Here is a 12,514-nt window from a genome sequence, read left to right on the forward strand (position 1 = left end):
CATCCCATTCGTTCGTCACACCTGTGCACTGGGTCAGGGCTGGCTGTGGAAGAGAGACACACTTCTGGTTTCTCAGGGGGCTAGGGCTGCACTGCTGGATTCTTACCTGGCCTTTCCCCAATGTGGGAGGGGTGGAGCTGGATGGGAGGGTGCTCCTGTGTTGTGGTACTTCCAGCCTCCCGGAGCAGTAGGAGTTCACATGCAGATTCCAGCTCTCACCGCACATAAACTCTTACTGTTTGGGGAAACCCAAGGGCTCGGTGGACGCTCTGGCTGATGTGCTCTGTGCTGTGCCCTGCTGCCTTAGACCAAGCTAGGGAGAAGACATGATTAATATTGCGGGGGTGCTCTCTCCCCATCAATGTCACCCATGCTCCCAGCAATTGTGCCCTCTGCCCCAGGGCCACCATTCAAGGCTGCAGCTCTGGCATGATAACACCAAGCACAGGGGAACCAGACCCAGATGCTGAACCAGGCAGGGATGGTGTCCCTGGCCTTGGTTTGCCAGGAGCTTGGAATGGGCGATGGGATGGATCATTTGATGATTCCCTCTGAGGCATCTGGCTCTGGCCACTGTTGGAAGATGAGACCCGGGGCTAGATGGCCCTTTGGTCCGAGCCAGCAGGGCTGTTCTTATGTTCTTAATCATGGGGGTGGGGGCAGGAAAGACCTGCCTGGGCACAGTACTGCTCAACTGGGTTGCAGGCAGCAGAGGTGACCACCAGGCAGTGTGTGGGTGGGGGGGCTGGCCAGAGGTTTTGTGGCATTCCCTGCACAACGGAGACGGAAGAAGCCTCTGGCCTTGCCTATGCTAGAGCCATGGGGCAGTGGGGGTGGCCTGGGTTTCATGAAATCCTGCTGCTGGAGTATACGGGCAGTATTTCTAACTTAGACACCGCTGGCTGCACGGAGCCCTGCCTTGCCCCCCTGGCAGCGGGGTCAGTGGGCTGGAGACACTGCCATGCAGACTGGCTTCAGCATAAAGGCTGCACAGACTACAGCTGGGGGACTCCTTCCATCCCTGCAGCCCTGCACCTCACTGTAACCCCTCTCATCCATGCTCACACCTTGTGCTGAAGTTTCAGTGGCAGGATATGGCCAAGCAGGAGTTGTAGAGAGCTCAGGGCAGATCTCTAAAGCTGCTTTCCATTGCCTCAGTTTTCCAGTATTGCTGGCAAGAGCTGCTGTGCTTGGTACTAGCCCTGACTGCCTGGGTCTCCGGAAGTGAGTCTGTATGATGGGATGGCAGGAACAGCACGAGTGGTGTGGGAGCCTTTCCACCTAAGCTGGGGGGTGGGTTTGGAATGGGTGCCCAGGGGAAGGGGCTGCTGCTGATGTCCATCAGGGCAAAGAACATGACTAACTGCAGGACAGATAGACGCACGCCGCCCTGCTCCCCATGAGCCCAGACAGGGTAGGCAGCAGCGCCTAGGGGTCAGGTCCCACCCAGCAGGCCCGGAGGGTCTCCCAGAGCAGGGCTCAGCTTTCTTCCTGCTGCATCTGGAAGCAATTCCCAACCCTGCTGGAACATGCCGCTTGCTTTGGCAGCCTCAGCCCTCCCTTCTCACAGGGAACAGGCCGTCCCCAGCACAGGAAGTGCCTGCTTGGCTCCATCGCTGCTGCTGAGCAGAGGCCAGAGCAGCCTGCAGCCAGGTTTCAGGGTCTGGGACCTTCCCACCTGCCCCCAGAGCAGGCTGACTTCCCTGGCCAGGACCTCACTGAGCACCTGGCTGTCCCACTAGGTGCTACCACCCCTCCGGATACAAAGTCCTGGCACAGCTCTGCACAAGGGACTGTCACGGGGGGGTGGAGGGGCATGCATAAAGCGCATGAGACAGCAAAGCATGGGCTGTAAAGTGTCAAAGGGAGGGAGGGAGGCTGGGGGGGAGAGGAGTTAAATTTGGGACTTGGAGGAAGGCCAGGACCAGCCCTACCCCAGTCCCGCTGTTCAGGCTCGACATGCAGGGTGGGGCCAGCTCCCCTCCCTGGAGCCCTGGCCAAAGGGTGGTGTCTGTCGTGACAGGAGCTGCTGCAACATTTTCAGAACTCCACCTCCAGTGGGCGCATGTGGGCACTGGTGGGTGCTGCAGCCCCCCCCTCCTCCCTTCCCCCAGCAGCATCTACCCCTGGAGCCCCCAGCCTCACCTGAGCCCCTCCCCCCGCCCGCCTGCACCCACTAGCCCTGCACCTGGAGGGGGCTGGGGGCGCAGCCTGCGTTTGTCAAGGGGAAATGGCAACACGAAACCCGTGGGGGGGGGGGGGCTGTCATGTTCTGCCTTCCTATTCATAGTCCGACAGACCCCTCGCCTGGTGAGAACGGGGGGCGCGTGGTTAGTCCAGCCCCAACCATGCGGGAGAGGCAGCGCGCACCCCCATACCCGCCCCAAACCTGTCAGTTCCACCAGCCGTGCCCCCCCCCGCCGGCATCCCAGCTCCGCTTCCTGCTGCCGCTCGCCGCGCTGGATCGGAGCCGCCCGGGGCTGGACCGACGGGCACTGAGGGCTTCCGCGTTTGTCCGCCAGCTGGCGGAAGTCCTCGGGGGTGGGCGGTGAAGAGGCGGGACGCGCCGAGTAACAGGTTGACACCGAGCTGGCGGGGGGGGGGGGGGGGACGGTGGCAAGGCGCGCCCCCCCCCCCCCCGCCAACCGCGGACACAACACACAACCCGCCCTGCCGGCGGGCAAGCGCCCCAGCCCCGCACAGGCTGCCCGGGTCGCTTCAGGGCTGGGGACCCGCCGGGCCCGGCGTGCTGCTGCGGGGGAGTGGAGCGGGCGATCTCTGTGGGGGGGGGGGGTGCGGGCCGGGAGCTGCTGCAGCGGGGGGGGGGGGGGGAGGATCGGGCCCGGGCGGCTGTGGCAGCGGGGGAGAGTCCGGCCGGGCGCTGCTGGCAGGCAGGGGGGGGGGGGGGAGTGGTAGCGGGCGCTGTGGCGGGCGGGGGGGGGGAGTCGGGGCCGGGCGCTTGCTGGGGCGGGGGGGACGGGGAGTCGGGAGAGCGGACGTGCTTGGGGGGCGGGTCGGCGCCCCTGGCGCTGGCTGGCTGGGGTGGTTAAGGGGAGGCGGAGCGGGCGTGTGGGTGGTGGGGGAGGAAGTCGGGACGGGACTGCTTGGGGAGGGGATCGGGCCCAGGTGCTGCTCGCAGAGCGGCGCGCGTGGGGGTGGCAGTCTATTCCCGGGGTTAAGGCCCCCCCCCGCGCTCTTTCGCCCAAAGCAGGCTGCGTAAGACTCATTTGCATACGCTAATTTGATACTGCTCGCGGAGCGATCGGGGCGGCTACTGGGCGGCGGGGGCGGGGAGGGGGCAGTTCTGCGCTGCGCGGCGCCCCAGGCCCGCGCCTCGCGCACGAGCCCTGAGCACCAGTCGTGAGGCGCGGCGCTCGCCGCTGCCTGGCGATGCCTGCGCGGACGGGTCACCTGGCGTGCCCCCGGGGGGGCGGGCGGTCCCGGGCGGCGGTGTGGGGGGGAGCTCTCTTGCCGCTCCTGGTCACAGCCCGCCCTGTCATGGGGGGTGGGCTGGGGGGGGCATGTTGGCAGAGCGGTTCCCTGCAGGAAAGGGGTCGGACCGGCGCGCCTACTTTGCAGTAACAAGTGTTGCACCTACTGGGGCGCCATTGAGGGCCCAGTGGACTAGTGTATTGCTGGCGACTTTATGCTGTGTGGCATGGGTCCGGTGCCTTATCATCCTCACGCCACTGGTTTGAGGGCCCTGGCCCTGACTCGTCCTTCCAGCACAACAAGCCAGCAGGACTCTGCGCAGACGGCTGAGGGACCTGGGGGACACAGTGTGAAGGCCCTGCTTCACTATACAGAGACTGCCCTTCTGGTCACATAGGTGTCGTAGGGGGCGCGCCCTTCTAGGTGACTCCTGACCTGTGCCAGCTGTGGCAGGGGAGCTGCCGAGTTGGGCTATACTGATTGAGAACAGCATCTGTGCTGGAATCAACGGAATGATAGAGAGCCTGGAAAGGTGCGATAGGTGTCCAGCTGCAGCCCTTACAGCTGTCCAAAATGGTTCTTACCAGAGCCTCTGTGGCCCTATGCCTGCACAGGAGTCAGCACCTTTCCAAGTGCTGTGCCGAGTCTTCGTTATTCACTCTATTAGGTTTTGGCCGCAGTAACTTTTCTCTTTTAGAAAGGTCTTTTTATGAGTCTATATAAGTAACTAAACTTTGTTGTATGTAAAGAAATAGGTTTTTAAAATGTTTAAGAAGCTTCATTTTAAACTTAAATTACAAATTGCAGAGCCCTCCCCTCCCATGGGTGGCAGTTACCGGCAGTGTGATGCTACTGAAATCGTTTGCCTAACCCTGCCCTAGTAGCATGAGCGTAACCAGGAGCAGGTGTTTGATCAGGACATGCATGGGCCTAACAGACTAAGCCCAGGCATTTAGATAGCATGAGTCAGAAGCAGTTAGCAAGCTAAATAATGACACCACAATGCTCTGTCCAGACCACAGGCAGCTGAAGAACTGGAGTTGATTTTCAAGTCTACCTTCCCTCATGTCCTCCACGGCACATGAGGATGTGTAGGGCATGACGCTGGACACGGCGTGCTGAAAAATTCTCCAAAGGCACACGGACACCTAGGTGCACCCAAAGAAGAGCACCCACAAGGACACCTACTTGGAGAACAACCCTTCTTCTGGGTGGGGCCTGGTGGGTTTGCAGATGGCAGCACTATTCTAGCTCCTGTCACAGAGGAGCTGTAAAGAGGAAATACATTACACCCACAGCTTAGCAATGCTGACCATACCCAGCCAGATATGGTCTCTGTCTAGCTCTCATGCCTCACCTACCAGCCAGCTAAGCCTGTCTCTCTCTCTCTCTCTCCCACTGAGGCAAAGCATCAACTGGGGCTCTGATACTACCCTGAGTGATGCTCTCTGTGGTGGATCATGTCTTCTGGGTATTGCTCAACCCTGTCATTAAACTTCATGAGAGGTGACCAAGTTGTTAAACCATTCCAGACATGAAGGGCCCCAAGGCTGCTCCAGAGAGCGATTTGAGATTTTCTCCCTCCCCTAACAGTCCTGTTCTTAAACTCAACCTCCAGCTGTCAGACTGAGCAACTGCACTCTGGTTGCATCTGCCACTAAATTATTTGCAGCAAACATGTGGCTGCCTTGACTCGGTCTTAACCCACTGCCGCAACTCCCAAGACCATCTTTTTGTGACAGTGAATTTGCACTCAGCTAGGTCAGCTAATGCTTGGCTGTGGATTGAGGTCGTGACTTAGATACCCAAGGGGATCATGAAGAGGGTGAAGGCTTTAGGGGTTTTGTTTGCCCCCTCCCCTCCCCTCCCCTCCCCTCCACTCCCTGGGAACATTAGTCTTCCCTCCAGCACAAACCCCATGATGGCACAAGCAAGCTCTTGTCTAAAGCAAGTTTTCAACCTGTGGTCCATGGACCCCGGGGAGCCGCAGACTACGTCTAAGATTTCTGAAGGGGTCTGCATCTCCATTCAGAATTTTGTAGGAGTCCGCAAATGAAAAAAAAGGTTGAAAACCACTGGTCTAAAGACTGAATCATTCCTGTTCTTTTATGGGCCAATCCAAGACCCCAGTCAAACCAGTGGGAGGGATTTCATCTGCTAGAATGGGTTGAATCAGACTCTAAAGGTATTTTTCAGAGGAAGAAAAATCCTTAGGCTCTTCAAATCACTTCCCTAGATGAAGGCCCTTCATGGAAAGGAAGGTAGGGGTTATCCAGCCAACATGCAGCACATGCACATGGGCACTGAAAGGACTGCAAAAGTGGAGACAGCAACTCAGAATGCCATCCATGCACATTTGGTCTGGCCGTCCCCCTCCATCCCCCAATCATCCCAGGAGAGAAGGAGCTCCAGCTTTATTTTTCCATCAGGGATTCAAGCCATAACTTACGCAGTGGAGCTAATTTTGTTTCCCAAAGAGTTCTTAAAAATATAATGGATTCTTTTAAACTGGAACCCAACTTTTTATTTTTCCAAGCAGCTGGGAATTCATACAGATGTCAATACTGAAGGGTAGAGGCAGGCCAGAGGAGGGGAGGGATTTGTGCCTTCTCTCTGCCACAACTGAGTCTGAACTATTATTTTTTGTAGCTACTTATGGTCTGTGACATGACTCACTCCTTTCTGTACTGGGATTCTGCCACCTATTCCTGCCCTAAAAAGCAGCCCATCTAAAAGAAAAATGACTCAATCAAAATTGTATGACCTTGTCCTTATGCACATCGGCTCTTACTTGCATCACCATGGACATCAGAGAAAGTACAAATTTTTGCAGCTCTTAGCACAAAGGGACCTAAGACTGATTGAGCCACCTTCCCAAGGCACTTCTGCAAGCACAACATAATGCTAACATAGAAATACATAATAAAAGCCTTGGGTTTGGTTTTGTTTTTACCTGAGTTCAGTTAAGAGCCAGGTGCAGATCCCTATTTTGCATCAGAAGGGGTCAGGCCTGGAGTATCCTGCCTTCTTTTGTTCTGTCCTCTGCTGGGAAAGAGTCTTTTGCCTCAACATGTCTCTGCACAAAGGGCCCATGAAATCCTGCTTCTCTGCTGTACTCCTGGAAGAGGGCTGCTGTGAGACGGGAGCATAGGGATCTCTTGGGCAGAGGAGACATGGTTCTAGGGCTGGATCTCCCCTAGAGTGCAGCCTGGTGGCCCACCCTCACTTTAGTTTTACTGGAGCTGCAGCTAGAATCTCGCTTTTTCAGAGTTGGCATCTTTATGTAGCACATGCTATTGTTACCAGCTGACAGCTCTTGGCTGAGTGGCCTTTGTGATTCAGCCATGTGTTTATCCCACCTAGTGGCCCAGTCCAGCATGGGTTTCCATGGAAAACTTCCATCAAAAACAAGGAGAGAGGGAGCTGAAGCAAGAGTGACTCAGACACAACTGGAAGATTCTGTGGGATAAATGGGGGAGGAGGGAGTTATTTCATTTGATAACATGTGTCTCTGCTCCTTGCCAAATGCAGACACCAGGGGTAGGGAATGACCTTCTCTCTCCACACCTGCCTGCCTGCCGTGATCCAGTATGACTCCCCTCTGCAACATATACTCCTTCCTTCCTGTCCACATCCCCCTTTATGTTTCATCTCTGCACCTTCTCAACACTCTCCTCCCTGCTCCACACACATTTTCTCCTGTCTGCCCCCTTCCGGGCTGAGGAAACAGTTCCAAATACATTCCAGGCATACAGACAAGCTTGGACTCAGGGGTCTGAGTTGCGTAACTGTCTGTGAAACATGTTGATGATTTCCATTTGTACCATCATCCCAGCCTCATGCGTCAGCCTCATCACGTTGTCAGATACTTACTAGCAGTGCTCTCTTGTTTATAAGGCAAGGCAAAGAGCTGAGTAAGAAGCTTGGCTTGTGGTTCTAGGTTTCGTATCAGCAGTGCCTGGAAACCCCTGGCTCTGTTCAGCGTGCACCCCATTGCGGGTGTCTGGGGCTGAATGGCTTTGGTAGATACAGAATTAGTTGGATCAGGAATGAATCTAGACTGGAGACAGTTCATATTGAAATAAAATAAAAGTTGAAATGGAGAAGGCGGTGGGCTTGGCTGGAAGTTGTACCACAGCTGAGAATGGGGATAGAGTAAGATGGGTGGAGCGGATAGAAAATATGGAAGGACAGGTGGGGTTTGGAAGGGGATGGAGGAGGTTTCATTGGGTTGGACATTACTCTCTTCAAGCCCAAGTTCTAGCTGCCCTACCTATTTCCCCTTCAATACCTTTGACTAGTGGGAGGTGTAGACATCTGCAGACCCTCAAATAGGCTCATTCAGCTGAGGGGGCAGAGGGGAAGATTGCTCCCAACAGCAGAAGTGGGGCTCCAAATGGCAGCTCTGTTAGTGGTAAGAGGCAGGCCCAAGCCCTTCTCCTATGCAGAGCCATCACACTGAAGGAGAAGAGAAGCAGAGCTTTCACCTATTGCCTGCTGGTCCCATGATGAACATCGACTCTGCTGGGAGTTAGCTCCCACTGTCAGAGCCCTAGCTGTTGGAAGCCATTTCTGGGAACAGGAGGCAGAGCAGGGCTGCACAACACACAACCTTACACTACAGTAGTTACTGGTATCATTACACCAGGGCCATTAAGAAGTAACTACAAGCAGCCAAGAGACCAGAGCCAACCAAGCCCCTCAAAGTCAAACCGTAAAGGACAGTGTGTGAAACATCACTGCCTGGAATCCATTAGCATGAGCAGTTCAGTCATTCCTTACCAGAACTCAGCTCAGGGCATCCATTGCACAACTTGCTGAGCCACCCTCCTCCTCAGGGAATGCTGCGCTAGTGACAGCAGTACAGTCCTGCAGTCACAGGCTGTGACTGGGCAGGCTTCTCTCACACCCCTACCTCACCAACATGCCCCCGATGCTGCCATGGACAGCTCCTCTCTAGGAGCCAGGGGAGGTCAGTCCTTGAACTTTCTACCAACAGGCAACTAGCGTCAACAGTGGTATGATTTTGGGGATAGATCTTCCTCCATTTCTTTTCCAGTCGCACTCCCCAAAGCTGTTCTGTGCTTCTCTCGTACACAGGCATTTCTAGAGTACTCAAACTCAGGGCTTGAGTGAGAGCCACAGAGCAGGCTCCATGCATGCAGTGGGGTCTTTAATATCACTTTTGTATTGCTGTCCACAGCTGAACACACAGCAAAGTAATATCTACTTTACACCAGACAGAGAGAGTTTTGAAGTTGTATTGTCTAGTTAAAGGGAGCAGGGAGCCAGGACTCTGGGGTTATGTTTTCAATTCTGCAGTGACTCATTGTGTGTTGCTGGGCAAGTCACCTCCCTCTTCTAGGCTGCCATTAGCAGCACTGACCTCTTGTAAAGCACTGTGCTATCCTTGCATAAAGGGCCAAGTTTGTAAAGGTCTTTAGGCACCTGCAGACAGGCACCACACAGGCTTTTCTAAGCTGCCTGACTCCATGGGAGTTTTAGTGCTTTAGAAAATCCTACTAGGTGCTTATCTGCATCTTCACATGCCTCAATACTTTTACAAACCAGCCCAATTTACATGTTTGAAGGGAGGCAGGTACTACAGGGTTAAGAGGCATGTGCAGGTCCTTACCACATGGTTCTGTTCCGTTCAGGGTACAAGTGAAAGCTGGTTTGATGCTTTCTTCCTGGTCCCCCTTGCTCCATCCTGACAAGAGCTGTAGGGTAAGGGGCTGCAGGTGAAGGGTTGATGTGCACTGGCCTGAACTATTTAGCACAAGGCAAGTCAAGCTCTGTTGTGTTTGGCTGGAGAACTCAGTCGAGACAGGAGGCAGTTGCTATACTGCAGCTCAGGAGCAGGAGTTATTCCCTTACTTCTTAGTCCATGAAAACTGCTGCAGATACTCGTAGCCAGAGCGTGAAAAATTACATCTTTGAAAGAATTGACTCAAACTTGGTTTCTGCAAAGTGCTCGTCCAGCTGCAGCCCTGTCATAATTAAGAGCAGCTCAGTGAAATGCGCAACTCCAAAACCAAGAGCACATAACTGTTCTCTCTGGGCCTGTCTCACTCTGAAATGCAGGCTACCAAGGAGTCTGAGCACCCCCTTAGACCGGCGCTACTTCTACTGTGCATGCAGCATTCCCTACAACCCATCTCAAAAGCTTTTAGAAAGCTGAGCCTGACTCAGAAGGAACATGGGAAAGCTGTGGCAGCTTGTCTACCTGGGGTGGAGACAGGGCAGGTCTCCCTTTCACTGAATAATCTCTGCTAGCACCTGGGTGCCCACCCTCCTACGCAGTGGTTCAAGGCTTGCAATACAGTCACAGCAGAGTTGTGTGTGCACGCATAGCCCACTGCTGGATAGATTCTGACCTGTTCTGGAGCTCGGACAAACCATGGCCCTCTGATGGCTGAAGCCAGACCTGCCGCTGTATTGTCAGCATCCTCTACTAGACAATCATACCTGCAAACGCTGGTTCTCTCACCTCCCATGCTTGGCTCACCCATAGGATGTGTCTTGATACTATGGAGAATGACTTTTAGCTCAAGCAATTTTGGAAGTGGTCATCCCGCAGTCTGTTCCTTGTGGTCACAGGGGTATGACTTATCTGTTTACTACAGTGACTATGAACTGTCCACCTGTCAGGATGCAAACGCTGAAAACACATAATGTTGGACAGTTTTAAATCCTGCAATTAGCAAACCTACCACAAGAGGGCAAAATGCTCCTATCAGCCAGAATCCTGTCAAAGCAACCTAAGGCACCTTAGCCTAGACCTGCCTACCCCCCAGAAGAATTGCAGAACTTTTCCTACCCTCATCTAGATCTACGAATACATCAGCAGTATTGTGTGGTCTTCAGGGATCATTCCCGGAAAACACTATCATTTCCCCCTGACAGCAACAACTGGGATTTCTTCACCTGCTCTACAGCTGCAGAGAGACCACCTGTGAGACCACAGTACTGTCCTGTTAGCACCTAGAAGAGGGTATGAATCCCATCTGGGAATGGGACAGTGTTATCACTGTGATGTTCTCTCTTCTACTGAGACATGGGTTGTGTTGCTCTGGAACAGGTGTTTTCAGAGAGAATCCTTTTAAGAGAAGCTCTTGACTCAGGCTCTTTTCAGGGAAGTACCCTTGGCCTCAGATACCGCCGATTCCACTTCAAAAGTGGCTAGTACGACCAGTGTGAGAAGCCCAGCAGAACCCCCAAATCCCCCCTCCACCCAAGCCCTTCTTTTTTTGGAACGAAGCTTACTGCATGTTCCAGGAAAATGTCTCAGCCAAAGATCTAGCCTAGGTTTGGCAAGCAGGACTGTCACACTCAAGGTTCTTCCTTTGAGAAAATGCACTTGATATGGGACAAACTGCAAGGAGTGAAATGACATCTAGCTCCTCAGGGCTGGATGTGTACAAGAACTTCTTAGCTAGGAGGGGGAACGTACCAAATGCTTTGGCACCAGCAGAGGGGCAGATGGAATCTTTTCTAGAGCTAGAAAGTAGCAGCTTTGGCACCAAGTTTGGCCAAGTAGCTGGTTTTCTTTGAGGGGACACTTTGGGGCATAAAGGCTATGTGAGATCCTAATGCTCTGCACCAACCCCTCATTCTGTGTCTCTGCAGATACATTCTCTGGCCAAGATCTGGGACTCCCATCAACACAACTCAGAGCAGTCAGATAAGTCTCCATAGAGACCACAAGAAAAACTACACAGCAGAATTGTGTGGCCTGTCCATTATAAGGCTCCTCATGCTAGTGCTTTGATGCTCTACAAAATGAGATTGGAGAAAATGGGAAACAGGCAGGGAGGATTGAATATTCTCCGGAGTTATTTCACCAAAGAAATTCTGGATCTGAAGTGAGGCAGCAAATGCCCTGTCCTCAGCTCATCCAGGTGGCAGGAGAACATAGGGACCTTTGGAACCTAGGCAGACGACAGCTCAACTGGAGTTCCATTTATTATAGCTCACATCACCAAATATCCATCTCCTATGACAAAACTCCACCTGGCCTCATCTTCTGACCCATGATAAGAGTTGTAGATTTTTAACACCAGAAATAGTATGATCATTTAGTTTGTCCTCCAGTAGAACACAAAACATTTAATTTCAACCAGTGATTCCTGTATCAAACCCGTAACTTCAAAGAGTATCTTTTACCAAGCCATCTAGTATTTATTTAGAGTCCATGTGCCAGAGAATCCGCCACAACCCTAGGTAAAACGGTCCAATGGTTGTTACCGTGTTAAAAATGTGTGTCTTATTTCTAGTCTGAACGTGTCTGGCTTCAGCTTCCAGTCACTAGATCTTATGATCGTTTATCTGCTAGACTAACCAGCCCTTTAGTCTAGCAGATAAACCTTCTCCCCCGTAGGTACTCCTGGGCAGTGATCACATCACCCAACTGTCTCTTGGCTCATCTAGGCAAAGCGAGCGCCTTTAGCCTCCTCCCCTCCACACCCAAAGGCAGGTAGGTCCCTGCTCTTTCATTTCAGAACCTGGCCAAGAATCGAGGTAGGCTCTCCTCTGGGGCGCGGAGGCGGGGACGAAGTGCCCCCCGGATGGGTGAGCACCGCGGGCTCGCGGAAGTGGGAAGCCAGCTCTCTGCTCAGCGCCGGGGGGATGACGCGGTCCGTGTCCCCCAGGACTGGAGCGCGGGCACGGCAATGGGCTCCCGGTAGCAGCCGCTGTGCGCGGCGGCCCGGCTCTCGAAGCCGGCGATCACAACGGCGAACCGGCACGGGAAGCGCGTGTCTCCGCGCTGCTGGAGCGCGCACACCACGGCCGCCAGCGCCGCGCCCCGGCTGAAGCCCAGCAGCCCGTCGAAGGGCCCGTGTTCCGCGAACGCCGCGGCCACCGCCTCCAGGGCCTCCTCCAGCGCGTCGGACGTGGGCTCGCGGGGCCGGGAAAAGCACCAGGCGCGGGGCTGGGCCTCGGGCCGGGCTCCACGGGCTGCAGGGGGCGGGACCGGGACCGGGACCGGGACCGGGCCCAGCAGCAGCAGCAGCAGCAGCAGCGCATGGGGCGACAGGCAGGAGTGAGGCCCTATGCAATGGAGCCCTATAACTGGAGAGCA

At 54.5% G+C, this 12,514-nt stretch overlaps 1 protein-coding gene across 1 annotated transcript in view; it reads right to left on the reverse strand.

The window, feature by feature from the left end:
• Positions 1-11,877: 11,877 nt before the first annotated feature.
• Positions 11,878-12,514, reverse strand: part of OVCA2 (OVCA2 serine hydrolase domain containing) — a 4,964-nt gene continuing 4,327 nt past the window's right edge. The window contains 3 exon segments of the mRNA XM_075059550.1: positions 11,878-11,996; positions 11,999-12,088; positions 12,091-12,504. Coding sequence (XP_074915651.1) covers positions 11,878-11,996; positions 11,999-12,088; positions 12,091-12,504 — 623 coding nt within the window.

This window comes from Chelonoidis abingdonii, chromosome 20 (assembly GCF_003597395.2).
Source record: "Chelonoidis abingdonii isolate Lonesome George chromosome 20, CheloAbing_2.0, whole genome shotgun sequence".
NCBI classification, from domain to species: Eukaryota; Metazoa; Chordata; order Testudines; family Testudinidae; genus Chelonoidis; species Chelonoidis abingdonii.